General features: G+C 48.2%; 7 protein-coding genes across 7 annotated transcripts; 2 read left to right on the top strand and 5 right to left on the bottom strand.

The window, feature by feature from the left end:
• Positions 1-574: 574 nt before the first annotated feature.
• Positions 575-3,186, bottom strand: LOC129585466 (zinc finger protein ZFP2-like). The gene is made up of 5 exons (XM_055478150.1): positions 2,906-3,186; positions 2,782-2,850; positions 2,601-2,705; positions 1,395-2,536; positions 575-1,280 (listed from the first exon to the last, which is right to left on the bottom strand). The coding sequence occupies exons 1-5, from the start codon at positions 3,024-3,026 to the stop codon at positions 687-689; spliced, it is 2,031 nt and encodes a 676-aa protein (XP_055334125.1). The 5' UTR covers positions 3,027-3,186; the 3' UTR covers positions 575-686.
• Positions 3,060-4,889, bottom strand: LOC129585512 (uncharacterized). The gene is made up of 4 exons (XM_055478221.1): positions 4,667-4,889; positions 4,303-4,470; positions 3,547-3,897; positions 3,060-3,406 (listed from the first exon to the last, which is right to left on the bottom strand). Exons 1-4 carry the CDS (start codon positions 4,728-4,730, stop codon positions 3,219-3,221), a joined length of 771 nt encoding a protein of 256 aa, XP_055334196.1. The 5' UTR covers positions 4,731-4,889; the 3' UTR covers positions 3,060-3,218.
• A 183-nt stretch (positions 4,890-5,072) lies between these two features.
• Positions 5,073-7,464, top strand: LOC129585492 (uncharacterized). Its single transcript, XM_055478194.1, has 3 exons — positions 5,073-5,901; positions 6,330-7,084; positions 7,183-7,464. The coding sequence occupies exons 1-2, from the start codon at positions 5,260-5,262 to the stop codon at positions 7,062-7,064; spliced, it is 1,377 nt and encodes a 458-aa protein (XP_055334169.1). The 5' UTR covers positions 5,073-5,259; the 3' UTR covers positions 7,065-7,084; positions 7,183-7,464.
• A 233-nt stretch (positions 7,465-7,697) lies between these two features.
• On the bottom strand, positions 7,698-8,767 carry LOC129585505 (zinc finger protein 22-like). Its single transcript, XM_055478213.1, has 2 exons — positions 8,462-8,767; positions 7,698-8,349 (listed from the first exon to the last, which is right to left on the bottom strand). Exons 1-2 carry the CDS (start codon positions 8,765-8,767, stop codon positions 7,723-7,725), a joined length of 933 nt encoding a protein of 310 aa, XP_055334188.1. The 3' UTR covers positions 7,698-7,722.
• A 34-nt stretch (positions 8,768-8,801) lies between these two features.
• Positions 8,802-11,625, bottom strand: LOC129585554 (uncharacterized). Its single transcript, XM_055478271.1, has 5 exons — positions 11,496-11,625; positions 10,345-11,088; positions 10,219-10,278; positions 10,042-10,149; positions 8,802-9,913 (listed from the first exon to the last, which is right to left on the bottom strand). The coding sequence occupies exons 1-5, from the start codon at positions 11,623-11,625 to the stop codon at positions 8,829-8,831; spliced, it is 2,127 nt and encodes a 708-aa protein (XP_055334246.1). The 3' UTR covers positions 8,802-8,828.
• A 6-nt stretch (positions 11,626-11,631) lies between these two features.
• Positions 11,632-14,948, bottom strand: LOC129585468 (uncharacterized). The gene is made up of 7 exons (XM_055478153.1): positions 14,744-14,948; positions 14,360-14,527; positions 13,668-14,000; positions 12,762-13,409; positions 12,615-12,689; positions 12,430-12,537; positions 11,632-12,355 (listed from the first exon to the last, which is right to left on the bottom strand). Exons 1-7 carry the CDS (start codon positions 14,931-14,933, stop codon positions 11,862-11,864), a joined length of 2,016 nt encoding a protein of 671 aa, XP_055334128.1. The 5' UTR covers positions 14,934-14,948; the 3' UTR covers positions 11,632-11,861.
• Positions 14,949-15,157: 209 nt separating this feature from the next.
• LOC129585489 (uncharacterized) lies at positions 15,158-18,265 on the top strand. The gene is made up of 4 exons (XM_055478190.1): positions 15,158-15,744; positions 16,165-16,404; positions 17,007-17,778; positions 17,879-18,265. Exons 1-3 carry the CDS (start codon positions 15,340-15,342, stop codon positions 17,760-17,762), a joined length of 1,401 nt encoding a protein of 466 aa, XP_055334165.1. The 5' UTR covers positions 15,158-15,339; the 3' UTR covers positions 17,763-17,778; positions 17,879-18,265.
• The last annotated feature ends 34 nt before the right edge of the window (positions 18,266-18,299 follow it).

The following is an 18,299-nucleotide window of genomic DNA, read 5'->3' as shown; positions in this document are numbered from 1 at the left end:
TGGCTCATTGGATGACAGTGATTGAACAGGATATTGAAGAGAATGCGTCCTTGCGTTCCTGGTCTTTTTTGCCGGCCGTATCATTCCCAGGAGAAACGAGTACAGAGTAGTGCTGATTGTAAAGGCTTACGAGAGCGTGATCCCGCATCGCCATTGGGAATGGATGGTGACTTCAGTTACATATTGGATACCAGGAAACGAACCGCCCCAGATGCCCCCCAGGAAACGAACCGCCCAGGCTTTGAAAAGAGGAATAGATCAGTAGTTGACAGGCGCTTTTCAGGCAGTGGTGGAGGTGAAGACTGCGGAAATTATTATTGTTCAGTGCGTCGTTTGAGCCGGTAGAAGAAACTTTGAAGTTTTAACCTCTGATTTTGGTCGGTTTTTAGCTTTTTGTCACTAAATAATGATTAACACAATAAGTACAGTGAGCGTATGGATTTTTGAAATGCCGTTAGAATGGGCTTGTCATTCTTTTTAGATCATGTCTATCAGTGTATGCAATCGCAGCCATTTGTACGAGTACTAAATAAAATCAGCTTTATTCAGACTGGTACAGTCAGAATATTGGTGAGAAACAGTGAACAACGTACTGCAAAAGTTTGTACAAACCCTTCTGTACATCTACAAATTTCCAATTGCGAATGATCATAAAAAAATTAACAGTTCGATCGACCAGACGTCGTTCAAGTGTTCCCGTCGGAAGAGGACACCGAATGACTAGTGCCATTTTTCACAGTCGCGTCACCCTGGGAATGTTTCTTCCGTTGATGTTGCTGCAGATTGCCCAGCAGCATCCAGCCGAGCCGGCATTCCTCGCATTTATACGGGAACTCTTCGTATCGCATCCTTTGTCGCGGACATTTGTACTCGCTGACCACTCCCTTTCGGCGCATTTCCTCGCGTTGGGCTTTGCGCTTCTTCCGCACTTGATCCGTGTGAACGACTATCTTATGCTGCGAAAGGTTGGTTGATCTCTTGAAGGACTTTCCGCACAAATCACATCTGAAGGAATAGTCAGACTGATGAACGGGCTGATGCTGCACTAAGCTCCTTTTAGAGCGGAACACCGAGCCACAAGTGGGACAGATATAGATCTCCTTGTGCGTTTTCGCGTGCTGATGCAAGCGGTCATATCTTGAATAGCGTTTCTGGCACACCACACACGTCAAACCCGTTGTGTGCTCCTTTTGTACATGTGCATGCAGCTGACGGGTCGATGGGAACGGTTTTGCACAAACGAGGCATCCTAGACGACCTTGTTCACCCTTGTGCGCCCACTAAAAAGAGATCAAAGTGACCAGCTGAAAAACAGTGCCTGTCATTTTCGCTCTGCAAATTCTAAACTATTCCTCAACAATCCTCAAAATGATTGTGGAACCCAGAACACTTACAAGTTTGTGCGTGGCGAGATGGTCTGATGTCCGCAATCGTGTTTCGCACTGGTCACAGGAAAGGGCTAAACCCGCTTCGTACTTGAAATATTCTTCCTTGTGATTAGTCCGGACATGTACCACCATATTCTCCACAAACTCTCCACACAAACGACAGAGTTTTCGATCGGTCGCCTGTGCAGCATGGCGACCGACGTGCTTCAGCAAATCTTCCGCATTGGCAGCCACATAGTTGCAGCCCGAACAGACAACATCGCCTTGATAATCGTCTGGCACATTGTGACTGAGTTGGTGCAAATCCGCCATCGTCTCCGTGCAAAATCGCAGTCCGCACTGAGCCAATCCGCAAGTGTACATGAAGCATGTCTCATGCGCGCCATGACTCTGCGGAAGCACATCCATCGGAGCAGCGGTACTGGAAGCGAAGCTCAAGATGCTGGGATCGGCCGTCGGGATAAAATGCACAATCTGCGAGGCTTTCACACCGTGATCCATGACATGCCGGAATAAATTCGACACTTTCGTGAACGTTCGCTGACAAGCTGGACAATCCAGTGAGACAGGGGTGGCGCCGCTATGTTGCATCTTGTGGAGATTCAGCAGGCTTTCATCCTTGAAGTGCATCGAACACTCCCAGCACACGAAGCGGTAAACGTAGCTTACGTAGCGGCTGTTGGGTCGTTTCCTATTGGACCGCAGTGTGGAATGAGCATTTTGAGTGTCAACTGCGGCACTTAGTGTGGCCACTCCAACTGCATTCTTGTGCATGGCCAAGGGATGCGCGTCATCGGCATAGTCCTTTCCCGCCCGCTGCGCCATCACTCGCATAACTGCAATAAACTCTCGCTCGGCTTGATTGGCGTTATTCTCGTTGTAGCGATCGAGCATGTTGGGAAAGTTGCGCAACTGACACCGGACATATTTCTGTAGAGATCTGCACGATAACAAGACTTTCTGTGCTTTGCGCTTGTCCGAGGTATCGTAGTCAGCCCGGTACGCCTCCCATACTGCTGTCCACGCGGCGCGACGTTCCCTTGAACCAGAGAACTGGAAGGGATTAATCTTGACTACCGCATTCAATCGTCGCATATCCTCCGCACGTAGCTTCGTGCGAGCATAGCTCCGTACTTTAGGACTGCAGACTGAAGTGATGCGGTTATGGCACTGTGCCCGTAAGTACGAACGCAAATATTACAGATACTGTACCATCTGGCATCACTGAGTCTTTTCCTATTACAGGATTCACAGCAACAATTTTGTGCGGGCGCACCGTGTCTCTCGCGTCAACCATGCGACGTTTTCTGCCTCGTTCTACAAAGACACATAATTTAACGACAGACACGCAGACGAATTATTCGTTTCGTGCAGAGTATTCGAATATTCCCACTTTTTGTCGTCGAATCTTCCAGAACATCTTCCACTTCGGTGCAGTATTCAGAATCAGTAGTTGACGAATCTACAAGCAGTAACAGATCAAAAACCGGCTTAATAGAACTGCACTTCGCACTTACCACTTTTCCCAGCTAAAGAAAAATTTTCATCGTTGTCTTCAGAGAAATCCCCATCGCTGCAGGCTGCACCGGCGCGTACAACATTTCGTCCACGAAGGGAATACACACGCGAGAAGGGCATCTGCCCCGACGCAAAACCGGCTGACTCTTTCTCTGCACTGCTCCGTTTGAGCCTTTTCCCCGGAGCTTCCTCCGATAACGCATCAGATGCAGCAGAGCCGAAACTGGAAGGAAACGGATACTCGGGTGAGCCGTCGCGTTGAACAGTGCGCGATGGAGGCTGTTCTGCCGATTGCGCTGGCAGTGGTTTGGCCTAAGACACTCCATCTCTCTGATCAAGTGCCAAAGCCAGCTGATCGCCGTCAAATGAGAAACAACCAGCAATGAGGTTGAGCGGAAAGTCCGCCGACTTTGATGCCACACGAGCATCTCCGCACTCATCATCCTCGCACTTGATCGACGAGGCATCTTCGGTTACTTCAGTACCGCTAATCGCACAATCTAAGCATGAACATTACATGAAGATACAACTGAGCAGTACTTTACTTCCACCACAGAAAGGAGGCAGAATCTCGGAATCGATAAGAAAACCAAGCAGAGACCAGCGTATGTACTGTACTTCATCAAGCCTTGCGGCTTACCCACGCACACGGCTACGTAGTCCACATTGTCGTTGGGAAATTCCTTCCGATCGACATCGTCCTTATACAGCGCCAGCGTGAGTTTTTCGCCGGGAAGAATGACCTTGACGGCGGCGAAGAGGACTTTGTGTTCCCGGATGAAGACGCGGAGGTTGTGCTGGCCGTGGTCAACCGTCCTGACCAACTTCATCCAGTTGCACCAACGATCGTTCTCTAGATTGAACGTCACACACTGCCCGTCGGCCGATGAAAATGTCCGCGAATGCGCCTCACCCGGAATGCCCAGTGGGGCGATAAATGGCCCGAAGACAGTTTGCGGGCGGATGGTCGTTTGAGCCACGACCGACGGAACTACAAGAATTCACGTCAAAGCGCTAAAACTGCAAACATCGGGAGGGAAATCTAAACGGTACAAAACAGAGTAATTTTTCACATCAACAGTTCATCCAATAAATAATTTTTATCTACTTGTAATGCTGTCAAAAATGCCAATGCACTAAGCGAAAGAAGTAGTTGAAAAGACTTTATATGAATAAACCAACTACGATAAAGCGTAATCAATGAAAAACTGCAACTACTGGGCAAACACGAAATAAAATGGACAACTGCAAACGTTTGAAGCAAAAAAATTTTACTAGTACTGTATATAAAAATCAAAATCTAAATTTTTATGATGACACGAGCAGATTGTTACAGGAAAAACTACAATCAGAGAGAATGATCTTTCTCTCTGCTACATTGCTACTGTGCACTCACGATTGCAGTTCTCTGGAGGCTGCAACACATTCTGGTGTTGATCGTTATAATGGAAAGTCAAGACATCTGGCAAACTGGCAAAGGCCAGCGGAAGACTATATCCGTCCTGGACGACGACTGCATGCTGCCAACACGGCTCCTGCAGGAAAGCCTGACATTTCTCGCAGTCTGCAAATTAACCAAATCGCGACGTCAGTGAAATCGACACAAACTTGCACGCACTACAGAGTACGCAGAATTCACACACCGTGACACCGCTGCAATATTTCAGTGATACCAGTTTCCAGTTTAATACGGGTCTCTTTCTAGCAATCAATCTTTGATTGTGCTGCAATCTAACGAACGGACGATGAAAAAAACTCACAAAGAGTGTCGTGAAAACCTTCCTCGTCGGGCAAGAATGGCAGTTCGTTTGAACTGACTTCCATACTTCGCGATTCTGCAGAATGATGATGGACATGAATGATTAATCAGTAACACTGAACAACAGAAACTTGCGAAAAAATCATACACGCTAGAAGATTCAAAGGAGATAAAAAAGCGACTCCGAAATCTGCAGAAGCCCAATAATTAAAGAATCACAAGGAGTCAAGATTTTTTTTGGAGTACGAATGTAAACAGCTTGCACAAGAGGCAGGCAACTGTGTTTTTGTGTGCGTAGTTGTCTGCCGCCCAAACTGACGTGTACGTTAACAGCATTCCAATGATGCGGCGCGCTGTTTCTTGTCCGTTAACTCAGCTCAGTCATCTGTGATTTGCCAAGTGATTAGCGATTTTCCGCTAGTGATTAGTGATCTCTTTCTACCTCGTCAACTGTTAACCATTCCCGCAATTTCTGCACCGCATATTACTTAGATGTGAACATCTTATTTTGATAAGCGACGGTAGCTGCTTGTTGCGTAATCATTTTAGTTTCTGTCTTCTGGCAGTCAAGGGCGAGAACCCACGAACTGCACGATGCTCGTGTACGGGGACGAAGACCACCGGGTGTACGCGTGGAACGCCGTGGTCGTCCTCATGAAGGGAAACAAACTGAAGCACGGCCATGTCATCAACAAGGCAGAGGGCGGCCTGATCATTGACTTTGGCTGCGAGCGACAGCGCGCCCGGTTCATCGAATACGGTCGCCTCGCTCACTGCATCTACCATGACTTCATGCGGCCGACGGACGAGGCGCAGGTCCTCCTGCGCTCGCCCACCACGGGCGCCTGGGTCTGGTACCCGGGCCAGGTGGTCGGCCTGGGCGCGTACCGTTTGGAGAAAGCAGAGGTCGTGGAAGTGCAGCTGCCGAAAGGGCGCACCATCCGCGAGCTGCTGCCGATGGACCAAGTACGGCGACCGCCCCCGCGTGACTACTTGCGGAGCGACAATGCGGTGAGGAAGGAGCATTTTATGATCCGTTCCTGTACGCTGCCGGATGTCAGCTGGGATGACGAATCGCATTGGCTGCGCGAGGTCTTCCAGCGCGAAATGGCCCGACGCTTTCCTGTGGTGTGCACGGCGCTGCGCGGCTCGAAGGTGCATTACCTGCAGGACGGCACGAAGGTGTATTACATGGAGCACGATAAATATTTGCGGCCAGTGAACACTCTGGACATGGTACGTTCCTCTTGTCTTGATCCTGGCTGGCCACTGACCAGATTTTGTCAAACTCGAGTTGAAATTAAAGTTGAAACTTAACGAACTATTTTTTTCGAAAAGGTGTTTTTTGTTTCAAGCGTTAAAATGGTTAAAATGACATTTTATGTTCAGAATAAATCATTGAACTAACGCGTTCATTTTTTGATATTTTAGCAGTTTTATAATTGCCAACTTGCCATTTGGCATTTGCCACGCCTTCATTTGTTTCCGTGATTTTTTATTTTTATATGAAGAATTAATTGTTTCCATTTCACATCGTTTCAGACATCTGAGAACTCGTTTGGTTTTAAATTGAATTTGTCAAATTTTGAAGTTTAATTCCCAAGTCCCAGGTACAAAAGTCCTCAAAACGGAACGAAAAAATTTGAAAACGTTGGTTTTTGCAGATCAACTTATACCGCTGGGCGAAGAACGAGGAGAAGGGTGGTTTTTCCTCCGCCTCGTCGCGCTGGGTGCTGCGTGACATGGCGAGCAGCCTAGACAGTGGACAGCAAAAAAGCGGTAAACGCCGTGCAATGCCGTTGCCGGTTGAACTGCTGGCGGAGGTCATCCAGTCGCTGGACTCCATCGAGCGCTTCCGCTGCCGGCGTGTCTGTCCCCTGTGGAACGCCGTCCTCACCATCGAAGCCAACTTTCCGGTTGTGCGCGTGTCCGGTAAAGACGGCGCCTACAGCAATCGGCATTTCCGTAATGAAGGAGCATACTGGGTGTCGGCTGGTCTGCTGAAGTGCCTCAGCAGCCGCACCCGGGTGGTGGTTATCACGGGCCTGAACATTCATGAAAGCACGGATTTGGTCAAGATCGTCAAACATAACCGCAACGAGAAACGGCTGCCGATGCTGGAGTTCCGTGAGTGCTGTTTCGGAAATGACCACGACATTATCGACGACATACTGGACGAGACCGTTAAGCTGATGTTGGAGTGTTTGGCATGCTGCGACCGCATCCTGTGGAAGCAGTGCCGCATCGTCGATCGCAGCTTGACGGCGCCGGTAGCGCAGCTGTCCATCGGCGTCCCTTCTTCCTTTACACCGTTGAAGCGGCAACTGTGGGAGCTGGTCGAGTACCAAAAAACCCGCTGCGTCGCCCGGGGAGAGGGATGGCTCAGCGGATGGTGGTAATGGAGAAGGACGTTGTGAAAGTACGTCATTGCGTTTCTGCGCTTGAGTGTTGAAAGTCTATCATATCATTCAGGAGAAGCGGGATGTATCTGTACTTAATATGATTATGCTTGTACAGATTGTTACCCACTACCGGAGCGTGGATGGGCGCTCGTTCGCACGCTTCCGTCATCGGGAATGGACAATGACTTCAGTTTCATACTGATTGCCAGGAAGTTGATCAAACTGACTGCTGCGGCTTTGAACGGAGGAAAAAGCGATTGGTGCGCGCTAATAAGGCAGTTGAGGAGAGTCAAACTGCGGAATTGTTTGTAGAGCGCTAGATCCGGTAAAAAAATTCAACCAGTGTTGTGTTAATGACAGCTTGGGTGCTTTGTTACTTTACGGTGTATAATGAAATAATATTATTAGACGGATTTGTTAAAATATTTTTTGAACCCATTATAAATACGGAATTGGATTTTTAACTGAAATGGATTGTTCATTCACATATTCTAAACGCATAATAAAATGTACACTGAATAAAATGTCATTTTTGTGTACACGAATTGTTTTATTAATTTTGAATACTCGTACATACAGCGATGCGACCAACAATGTAAAAGTGGGTACACGTCCTTCTGCAGCGTCCACAACTGCGATTTCTGATTGCAAATTATTATGAAAAATCAAACAGATCGATCAGCCGCCAGCTAACCGATCCTGTGGAAAAAAACGCCGAAAGACTATTTCTTGCCACTTTGAACAGTTGCAGGGGCATCGGGATGTTTCTTCCGCTGATGCTGCTGCAGATTGCCCAGCAGCATCCAGCCGAGCCGGCATTCCTCGCATTTGAACGGGAACTCTTCGTATCGCATCCTTTGTCGCGGACATTTGTACTCGCTGACCACTCCCTTTCGGCGCATTTCCTCGCGTGGGCTTTGCGCTTCTTCCGCACTTTATCCGTATGAACGACCATTTTGTGTTGCATCAAGTTGGTCGGTCTCTTGAATGTTTTTCCGCACAAATCACATTTGAAGGAATAGTCAGCCCGGTGACCGTACTCATGCTGGTCCAGACTCTGTTTGCAGCGGAACACCGAGCCACAGGTTTTACAGATATGGACCTCCTTATGGGTTTTTGCGTGCGTATATAGGAGGCAATATTTTGAGTATGTTTTCTGGCACACCACACAAGTTAACACCTTTCCATGTTCCTTTTTTATATGCAACTGCAGCAGACTGGACGAGGCAAACTGTTTGGCGCAAATCAGACAACTCAACGCTTGTAAACTTGTGTGTGCAATCTACAATGAAACAAAAAACAATTTAAAAACTAGGAAGTCGGTAATTTTCGCAATCATACACATTCCGTATCAATAGCAGAAAGAATGCGAAACATATGAAACAATTACTAACATGTTTGTGGTTCACGGCATGTGCACGCGTCCGAAATCGTTTCTCACATTGATCGCAGGAAACCGTCAGACCCGCTTCGTATCTACGATACTGTTCCTTGTGTTTCATCTGGACGTGCTGCTCCATATTCACCACAAATGTCGTACACAAACGACACAATTTCCGATCGCGCAGTTTCGCTCCATGCCGTCCTACGTGCTGAATCAAATCGCCGGCATCTGCAGCCACGTAGTTGCATCCCGCACAAACAACATCGCCCTGATAGTCATCCGACACGTTGTGACTGAGTAGGTGCACATTCGCCATCGCCTCCGTGCAAAATCGCAGTCCGCAATTTTTTATTCCGCAACTGTACATGAAGCACGTCTCATGGGCGTCGGTTTTGCGCCAGCACATCCATGGGAGCGGCCGTTGGAGAAGCGAAGCTCATGATGCTGGGATCAGCCGTCGGGATAAAATGCACAATCTGCGACGCTTTCACACCGTGATCCATGACATGCCGGAATAGATTCGCCACTTTCGTAAACGATCGCTGACAAACTGGACAATCCAGTGGGACAGGCAGGGCATCGCTATGCTGCATTTTATGGAGTTTAAGTAGGTTTTCATCCTTGAAATGCAACGAGCACTCCCAGCATACGAAGCGGTATACACAGCTGACGAAACGGTAGTTGGACTGATGGTTAACTGACCGTCGAGTGGATTGTGTACTCTGGATTTCCACGGCGACATTTAACGTATCTACTCCAACTGCATCGATATCCTTGTGAACAGTCAAAGGAGGCGCGATATCCGCGTAATCCTTCCCCGCCTGCTGTGCTACCACCCGCATCACGTGGATATACTCTCGCTGAAACTGACTAGCGGTTTGCTCGTTGTAGCGATCGAGTTCTTGTGGAAAGTTATCCAAATGCATCTGGACGAATCGCGGTAGTTTTCGGCATGAAATTGCGACCTTCCTTGCTTTCCGCTCCTGGGAACCATCGTTCTCCGCATCGTCCCGGTACGCCTGCCACGCTGCTGTCCATGCGGCGCTGCGTTCACTTCGCGAAGAATACTGGAAGGGATTAATCTTGGCCACCGCCTTCAGGCGGCGTATTTCCTCTGCTCCAGCGTCCTTGCAGCGATCGCTGCTTAACGCAGTCAGTTCCTTCATCAGGGAGACGTACTCCTCCGGCCACCAGGCTGCGTTGCTCCGATTATTACCCCGCTTTCTTTTGAACTTATCCACACGCATCGTTGTACTGCGCTGCAACACGGATCCATCCAGCTGTCGCATCCCTAGAACAGCCTGGTCAGACGCCAGCAGGGTTGCAACAGTGGAAAACGCCTGCAACCGCTGCTCTCCAGCCGGATACTGGAAGGGATTAACGGCAATTAGGGCTCTTATCATCTTGTTCCGCGCCTCAAGGAACGCAGCAGTTGGAGGAAGCTTTTTCCTTTTCGGCGAATCTGCAAACCGTAATGTAAATGCGTCATTACGATATAATTTATGTTTATACACCATTAATAGTGCAAGTCGTCGAGTATACTTACGGCTTTTATGCTAACTGTTAATCTAAGGAAAAGCATTAATTTACCGTCAGTTGCGAACGTCGTTTCCGCAAGGTCTTTTCGTATCACCCTTCCAGTTTTCTTTAGGGGCATCTTGGCTCTCGCGTCAACCATGCGACGTTTTCTGCCTCGTTCTATAAACACGCCAAAAGTAAAATGACGGAAAATCAGAAAAATGACATATTCCATGCGCCTTTTCTCACTTTGTCTCGCGTCATCTTCCAGATCCTCTACTTCGCTGCAGTACTCGGTAGATGCCGGATCTAAAGCAGCAGACAAAGAAAATCAGGACAAACTGAACCCCGGACCGACCGGTCAAAAACCAGTACCGGTGTTCCCCGCCATACAGAAATCTTGATGTTTGTCAGCAGAGACATCCTCGTCATTCCAGGCTGCAACGGCGCTTACGCCATTCCGACTTCGAAGGGAATGGCGACGCGCCAATGACATCTGCTCCCAAGCCGCACCGGCTGATTCTTTCTCTCCACTGTGCCGTTTCCCCGCATCGACAGTTTCCTCCGATAGCCCAACAGATGCAGCTAAACCGATATTAGAAGGCAATGCACACTCTGGTGAGTTTCCCCGCTGACAAATGCGCGATGCAGGCAGCGGTGCGGGTGCTTGTTCTTCAGACTGGGACCGAGGCAATAGATCATCAAAGGAGAAACAACTAGCAGACAGGTTCTCCATTTCTTCCCGTTCAGATGTGTGCTTCTTCCGCGTTTCATCCGTGTGAACGAACGTTTTATGTCGTGACAGATGGCTCGGTAGCTTAAAGGTCTTTCCGCACACATCACATTTGGAGGCATGGACAGATCGGTGAATGCGTCGATGCTGAATTAACTGGTGATTAGAGCGGAACACTGAGCCACAGGTGCGACAAGTGTGGATTTCCGAGTGCATTTTCGCGTGATCATATAAGCCGGTGTACGTTGACCAGCTTTTCTGGCAAACAGCACATGGGAAACCAGTTGTGTGCTCCTTTTTTATATGCACATGCAGAATTCGGGCCGATGGGAACGGTTGTGCACAAACCAGACACTTTATTCGCCCTCGTTCACCTTTGTGCACCCCTAAACAGGCAAAACCAATGAGATGAGAGGAAGCTCGGTCATTAAAATTGCATTTATTCCGCCAGAAGTAGCAAGACGACTGCAGAAAAATCTGGGAGCACTTACCAGTTTGTGCTGGGCGAGATGGATAGACGTCCGGAATCGTTTCTCGCACTGGTCGCAAGAAAGAGTTAAACGCGCTTCGTACTTTAGATATTCTTCTTTGTGCTTATCCCGCACATGTACGACCATATTCTGTACGAATTCTCCACACAGTCGACACAGTTTCCGATCGTTCGTATTCGCAGCATGCCGAGCGACGTGTTTCAGCAAGTCCTCCGTATTTGCGGCGACGTAGTTGCATCCCGCACACACAACACTCCCTTGGTAATTATCCGGCAAGTTGTGACTGAGTTGGTGTAAATCACTCATTGCCTCTGTGCAAAATCGCAGCCCGCAGTTCACCATTCCGCAGCTGTACATGAAGCACGTCTCATGCGCGTCGTGGTCCTGCGCCAGCACCTCCATCGGAACGGCCGTTTTGGAAGCGAAGCACATGATGCTCGGGTCAGCCGTCGCGATAAAATGGGTTATTTTCGTGGCGCTGACACCGTGGTGCGTGATATGTAAGAGCAAACTGGACAGTCTCTGAAATGATCGCTGACAGGCTGGACAGTCCAGTGAAAGCGTGGCTTCGACGGGTGCATCCGCGTGTTGCAAATTATGGAGTTTCAGCAAGTTTTCTTCCTTGAAATGCAACGAACACTCCTGGCACACGAATCGGTAAACGAAACTCAGAAACTCCTATCCGGTTTACATTTCTCTGCTGCTGCTTGCTGTTTGGAATGCGAATTTAGAGCATCGTTGGCAACGTCTAACTGCCCCTTCCGAACCGGCTCGACACTTTCCAGATGTGCGACACCGGCATAATCCTTTCCAGCCTGCTCCGCAATCACTCGCATTGTGTCAATATACTGTCGCCTGCTCCGACTGGCGGTATCCTCGCTGTAGCGATCCAGCGCCTGGGGAAAATCATCCAAATGCATTTTCACATATCTCCGTAAATATTTCCATGTAAACGAGGCTTTCTGCGATTTCCGCTGCCGATGACCAAAGTGCGCGTCCTGGTACGCCTGCCACGCTGTGGTCCAAGCGGCGCGACGTTCCTTTCGCGAGGAGAACTGGAAGGGATTAATCCTGGCAACCACATTTAATCGCCGCATCTTCTCCGCATGCCCCTTCGAGCGATCACTGCTTTTTACGGGAACTGACGCTAGTTCATTCGGCTCTACAAAACCGCAGTGAAGTGGTTCGATAAAAGCGCTGTGCTCGTTTGTGCGCGGACATTTACTGTACTCGTACTTTTAGTAGCTAATATCGCGTCCGCAGGATCCTTTCGCATCGCGCTTTTCGTTTTCTTCGCGGGCATTTTGGCTCTAGCCTCCACCGTACGACGTTTTCGGCCTCGATCTGTAACACGCATAAGTAAAATTATCGTGACAAAATCCCAAAGCCGCATTTTCTGTAGTTTGTCAAGTTTGTCATACTTTTTGTCCTGTTATCACTGCCGTCAAAATCCACTTCCACTTCGCTGGAAAACTCGGAACCAGCAGATGGCGACTCTAAGCGCAGCATAAGGATAAGCGCAGGTCGAGTTGCATCTTAGACCCACCAATATTCACTAATCATCGTACCGTCGTCCGCATTCAGGCGGAAGTCCTCGTCGTTGTCGTCTCTTTCCTCATCACTACAGGCTGCACTGACGCGTACGACATTGCGTCCACGAAGGGAATAAACACGCGCGAAGGCTGTCTGCCTCGATGCAATACCGACTGAATCTTTCTTTTCGTTTTCGCATTTTCCCGGATCGACTGCTTTCGGTGTCACGGGTGCAGTTGCCGCTGATGAGAAGTTGGAAGGAAATGGATATTCAGGTGAGTCTTCACGTTGAAAACTGCGCATTACAAGCAGCGGTGCCGGCTTTTTGTCTTCGCTGTTCTGTTTTTTTAACGAATCGGTCGCCTTCGTCGATACTGCATCAGGTGCAGCTGAACAGAATTCTGAAGAAAATGGTAATGCGGGTAACTGTTCGCATTTAACAGCGTTCGATGCAGGTAGCTGTTCTTCCAATTGCGCTGGCAGTGGTTGAGACTGTGGTAAGAGATCTGTCTGCTCATCAAGCGCCAACGGTAGATGACTATCCTCCCCTGAGAGACCAGCAGCAAAAGAGTTCTGCGGGATGTCCACCGACATTGCTTCCACATCAGCATCGTCACTCCCATCATCCTCTTCCTGATCCATGCAAGGATCTTCGGCCACAACACTGCTGCCGCTTTTGCAATCTGAACGAAAAAAAACATCAGCTGAATATAAAATCGAATAAGTTCCGCTCATTTCACCTACTAAGAAACATACAGTCACAAACAATCAACTAAAACAAAACCACGCCAACAGCACGAAATACAAAGGAAAGGTACTGCCAGCGAAAGCTGCACTTTACCGAAAATATGTATCTTATTTGCTGAGCAAAGGCCAACTTTTACCGGCGAAAATCAGCACGGATTGTCTAATAGCCCAGTGTGTTACTTTGCTGGACTTACCCGCATAATCCACGTTGTTTTGGTGGATTTCCTTGCGGTCGCGTTGACGCAGCGCCAGTGTGAGTTCTTCGCCGGGCAGGATGACCTTGACGGCGACGAAGAGGACTTTCTGTTCCCGGATGAAGACGCGGAGGTTGTGCTGGCCGTGGTCAACCGTCCTGACCAACTTCATCCAGTTGCACCAACGATCGTTCTCTACATCAAATGTCACACGCTGTCCGTCCGAAGATGAGAAGGTCCGCGAATGCGCTGCACCGGCATCGCATACAGGCGCGATAAACGGCCCGAACACTGTCTGCGCAAGGATGGCCGTTCGCGCCACGACCGACGGAACTGCAAAAGATAACCAGCAGCGAGATAGTAGATGCTGCAGAGCTTTCCACCGACAGGTTTTACAACTGGCGGTGCATAGCAAATACCGACCACATTAACCGTTAATGTGGTCGGTATTTATTACGTTAATGATTAACGTAATAAAACGATATTTAACTGCATAAACGGCGTTATAATCAATGCTTATTTAACTAATGACTAAAGACAGCGAATAATTCCGACTGCATCTTGACGTTGATGACGAAAAATTTAAAGCAAGCAAAAATATCCAGATTTGCAAGGCAATAGCTCTGCAAATGGACAGGGAATGTGGACGGAAGATGAGCTCACAAACAAATTCCCGACCGAACTTTGCATACTTGTACTGTTCTCCGCAGACTGGCCGAAATTTTGCAGTGGGTTGTCATGATGGAAAGCCAAGACATCCGGTAAGCTAGCAAATGCCAGCGGAAGACTGTATCCGTCCTGGACGAACACTGCATGCTGCCAACAGGGCTCCCGCAGGAAACACTGACATTTCTCACAATCTGCAGGCCAAATCGAATCACAACGTTAGTGACTTCGACACAAAAACTATGCAGCGGCAGAATCGGCACATCTCTGCAATGTTGCTGCGAGATCACAACAGTACGAGGATTTAGTTTAATACCGGTGTCACTGTCCGGCAACCTCTCTTCGATTACGCTACTTAAAGTTATAACTTATCCCTAAAAAACCGAGCAACGGACGATGAGACAACTCACAAAGACTGTCGTGAAAACTTTCTCCGTCGGGCAAGAACGGCAGCGCATCCGGACTGGCTTCCATACTGTCGCGATTCAGCAGATAGAACGACTGACCAGTAATACTGTAGCAACTCAAACTTGCGAAAAAAAGATCAACAGACACTTGAGAGAATCCAACGAAGGAAAAAACAGAGACTGATAATCTCATTAGTTCCGATGCAAAAGAAAGGTAACCACAAACAGAAACGGAGAAACCTGTAAAAAACGTAAATACAGCCTCCGCGCAGGAGTTAGGCAGCTGAGATACTGAGTGCGTAATAGTCTGCCGCCCAGGCTGACGACTGCATTAATAAAAGTCCGCATAAAGCGGCAGTAAGAAATCCGATTTGTTGTGCGTTGCTCAGTTGCTGTCAGTTGTGTGAAATTCGTGACATAGTTCTGAATCTTCTCTCCTAGTTTTTTTTATTGCGGTACCTCGTCATTTAGCCGTCAACAATTCTGCCGCAGATTAATACACAGATGTGAAGATCAAATTTTTATAAGTGACGGTAGTGGCCTGTTGCGCTATCGACTCTGTTTCTGCTCTGAACAGGCCTCGAACCACGAACTGCGCGATGCTGGTCTACAACGACGAAGAACGCCCGTTACTGGCGTGGAACGCCGTGGACGTCCGCATCAAGGGAAAACTGAAACACGGCCATGTCATCGACGTGGCGGAGGGCGGCCTAATCGTTGATTTTGGCTGCGACGACCAGCGCGCCAAATTTATTCAGTTCAGGCGTATTTCGAAACAGCCTGAGGACTCTGTGGAAAATTACATTTTTGACAGCTTCTTCCCGTACTTCAGGAGACCGAAAGACGACGCGCAAGTCCTGCTGCGCTCGCCGGCCACGGGAGCCTGGATCTGGTATCCGGGCAAGGTGGTCGCCTTGGGTGGATACCGCTCGGAGTTCGCGGATTTCGTGGAAGTGCAGATGCCGGACGGGCGCACCATCCGCGAGCTCATGCCCATTGATCAGGTGCGTAGGGTTTCAGTCACCGTTTCGACGGCTTGACAGTTAAAGCTTCGAAAGGAACCTTTTAAAAATCAAACCTGAGCTTCGAGCATTCGAAACAAACATGAATTTTTTAAAACAATTTTTAAATAATTATTATTTAAAGATTGTTACTACCGTAGATTATTATTTAAAAAATTATTTTTAGATTGAGGGATTGTCAATTTCAGGTTGAATGCCGATTTGATAAAGTAGAATGCGATGAAATTCTGTAACCGTTAAAAATACCCACATATTAGTAACTGCTATAAATTAAGCGAAATACCAGTAAAATTATATTTAAAAAATAAATTTCGCAATACGAATTTTAAATTTTATTTCAAATCAGTTTCATTTCGGACTCTTAAAAAATGGCCCATAGCTGTTTAAATTTCACAACTACAGGTACGCCTACCGCTGGCGGATATGGATTACGTGCGGGTGTACGAGGATCAGTTTGTTATCGGTTCCTGTACGTTGCCCTGGGTCAGCTGGGAAGATGAATCTTACTGGCTCCAAGAGGTCTTCAAGCGCGAACTGAACGGACGGTTTGGGGTGTTGTGCATGTCTCTGCTCGGCTCAACGGTGCGATACCTGCAGGACGAGGGATGGACGTTGAAGAAGCTATTGAAACCTAAAAAAGTGGTACGTTCCTTCACCTAGTCCATTGTTAGTTGAGATTTGAGTTGATTCCTGAACGTCTCTAGATATATATATGGCCAGTCTAACCCTAATGGTGATCGTCGTGTAATTTTCATTTTGTTTTTCGGCTGTTAATAAACTTTCTCGCATGCTGATTTGTCGATGTAAGCTAAGAAAACGTGTGAAGATGCTAATATTAGCAAATAGGTCGAGGTCAAAGTCTTTCGAGTTCTGCAAAGGAATAACTACATATACATCGATTTCGCCCGTAAATTGCTCAAGCTCGCTTTACGGGCCAGCACATTGCTCACCAGCAACAGCCGCTCTCTCTGTTCTGTGTCTCCGCTCACTCGATCAGGTGCGCATGGCTAAAGCCGCAAAACCGGTTTTGCGGCTTTAGCCATGTGCTGATGTCCATTTTACGCGAGTGAGCAACCAGCTGACCTGTACAGTGAGCTTAAGCAATTTACGGGCGGAATCGATGTACACACTACTAATAGTGTGTATATCGTATTAATATATACGATCGTGAAATCTTGGAATTAGAAAACGTAAAAAAGTCCTCCAAAGGCAACGAAAAGAATTGCAAACGTTGGTTTTTGCAGATGGGCGTATACCGCTGGGCGAAGAAAGAGGAGCAGGGTGGTTTCACCTCCGCTGAATCGCGCTGGGTGCTGCGCCACATGGCGAGTAGCCCAGACAGTGGAACTGGACAGCAACAAGACGGTGAACACTGTGCCATGCCGCTTCCAGTGGAGCTGTTGGTCGAGGTCTTCCAGTCGTTGGACTCCATCGAGCGCTTCCGCTGCCGACGCGTCAATCCTCTGTGGAATAGCATTCTAACCACCGACGCTAACTTTCCTTTTGTGAGTGTGTCCGGTAAAGTCGGCGCTTACAGTAAGCTGAATTTCCGCAAAGAAGAAGAATTCTGGGTAGCTGCGGGTCTGCTGAAGTGCTTGAGCAGCCGCACCCAGATGGCGGTTATCATGGGTTTGGACATGTTGGAATGCCGGGATTTGTTCGATCTCTTCCAGCACCTCGTCCACACCGCTGACATCAGCCGGCTGCCGACGCTGGTGTTCTATGAGTGCATTTTCGGCACTGGATACGGTGCAGGTATCGACCGCATACTGGAGGACGTAGCGGAGATGATGTTGGAGTGGTTGCCGTGCTGCGACCGAATCCTGTGGAAGCAGTGCCGCATCGTCGATCGCAACCTGACGGCTCTTGTAGCACAGCATTCCTTCGGCGTCCCCTGCTCGTTAGACGCGGTGAAGCGGGAATTGTGGGAGCTGTTCGAATGCCAAAACGCCGTTGCGTCGCCCGGGGATAGGGATGACTCAGCGGATGGTGGTAATTGAGTAGGACGTTGAGAAAGTATGTCATTGCATTTTAGCTCTTGAGTGTTCAAGTCCATCATACCATTCAGGAGAAGCGAGTCCTGACGGGTGTACTTAATATTATCATGCTTGTACAGATTGTTAACCGCTATCAGAGCGTGGATGGGCGCTCGTTCGCACGCTATCGCCATCGGGAATGGTCGAATGGACGATGACTACAGTTCCATACTGATTGCCAGGAAGTTGATCGAACTGACTGCTGCGGCTTTGAACGGAGGAAAAAGTAATTGGTGCGCGCTAATAAGGCAGTGTGGATAGTCAAGACTGCGGAATTGTTTGGTTAGCGCTAAATCCGGTAAAAGAGTTCAGCTAGTGTTGTGTTAATGACAGCTTGGATGCTTTGTTGTTACTTTACGGTGAATAATGAAATAATATTATCAGACGGATTTGTTAAATTATTTTTGGAACCCATTATAAATACGGAATTGGATTTTTAACTGAAATGGATTGTTCATTCACATATTCTAAACGCATAATAAAATGTACACTGAATAAAAT

This window comes from Paramacrobiotus metropolitanus, unplaced genomic scaffold (assembly GCF_019649055.1).
Source record: "Paramacrobiotus metropolitanus isolate TYO unplaced genomic scaffold, Prichtersi_v1.0 Parri_scaffold0000017, whole genome shotgun sequence".
Classification (NCBI taxonomy): Eukaryota; Metazoa; Tardigrada; class Eutardigrada; order Parachela; family Macrobiotidae; genus Paramacrobiotus; species Paramacrobiotus metropolitanus.
The sequence above is the reverse complement of the archived record's forward strand: the minus strand, read 5'-3'. Positions and strand labels throughout refer to the sequence as shown.

Coding starts and splice junctions, on each gene's coding strand:
- LOC129585468 (XM_055478153.1), bottom strand. CDS start 14,933: ATGAGATTATCAGTCTCTGTTTTTTCCTTCGTTGGATTCTCTCAAGTG. Junction 13,410..13,667: donor AAACAACGTGGATTATGCGG/GTAAGTCCAGCA, acceptor TTTTTCGTTCAG/ATTGCAAAAGCGGCAGCAGT. Junction 12,690..12,761: donor CCGCCTGAATGCGGACGACG/GTACGATGATTA, acceptor TGCTGCGCTTAG/AGTCGCCATCTGCTGGTTCC.
- LOC129585512 (XM_055478221.1), bottom strand. CDS start 4,730: ATGGAAGTCAGTTCAAACGAACTGCCATTCTTGCCCGACGAGGAAGGT. Junction 4,471..4,666: donor AGGTTTTCACGACACTCTTT/GTGAGTTTTTTT, acceptor GTTAATTTGCAG/ACTGCGAGAAATGTCAGGCT. Junction 3,898..4,302: donor GCCTCCAGAGAACTGCAATC/GTGAGTGCACAG, acceptor GAATTCTTGTAG/TTCCGTCGGTCGTGGCTCAA.
- LOC129585505 (XM_055478213.1), bottom strand. CDS start 8,767: ATGGCGAATGTGCACCTACTCAGTCACAACGTGTCGGATGACTATCAG. Junction 8,350..8,461: donor ATGCCGTGAACCACAAACAT/GTTAGTAATTGT, acceptor GTTTCATTGTAG/ATTGCACACACAAGTTTACA.
- LOC129585492 (XM_055478194.1), top strand. CDS start 5,260: ATGCTCGTGTACGGGGACGAAGACCACCGGGTGTACGCGTGGAACGCC. Junction 5,902..6,329: donor CAGTGAACACTCTGGACATG/GTACGTTCCTCT, acceptor TGGTTTTTGCAG/ATCAACTTATACCGCTGGGC.
- LOC129585466 (XM_055478150.1), bottom strand. CDS start 3,026: ATGCCCTTCTCGCGTGTGTATTCCCTTCGTGGACGAAATGTTGTACGC. Junction 2,537..2,600: donor AGACTCAGTGATGCCAGATG/GTACAGTATCTG, acceptor GCATCACTTCAG/TCTGCAGTCCTAAAGTACGG. Junction 1,281..1,394: donor ATCTCGCCACGCACAAACTT/GTAAGTGTTCTG, acceptor ATCTCTTTTTAG/TGGGCGCACAAGGGTGAACA.
- LOC129585489 (XM_055478190.1), top strand. CDS start 15,340: ATGCTGGTCTACAACGACGAAGAACGCCCGTTACTGGCGTGGAACGCC. Junction 15,745..16,164: donor AGCTCATGCCCATTGATCAG/GTGCGTAGGGTT, acceptor TCACAACTACAG/GTACGCCTACCGCTGGCGGA. Junction 16,405..17,006: donor TATTGAAACCTAAAAAAGTG/GTACGTTCCTTC, acceptor TGGTTTTTGCAG/ATGGGCGTATACCGCTGGGC.
- LOC129585554 (XM_055478271.1), bottom strand. CDS start 11,625: ATGTGCTTCGCTTCCAAAACGGCCGTTCCGATGGAGGTGCTGGCGCAG. Junction 11,089..11,495: donor ATTTTGCACAGAGGCAATGA/GTGATTTACACC, acceptor TTGCCTGTTTAG/GGGTGCACAAAGGTGAACGA. Junction 9,914..10,041: donor AACGACGTTCGCAACTGACG/GTAAATTAATGC, acceptor TACGGTTTGCAG/ATTCGCCGAAAAGGAAAAAG.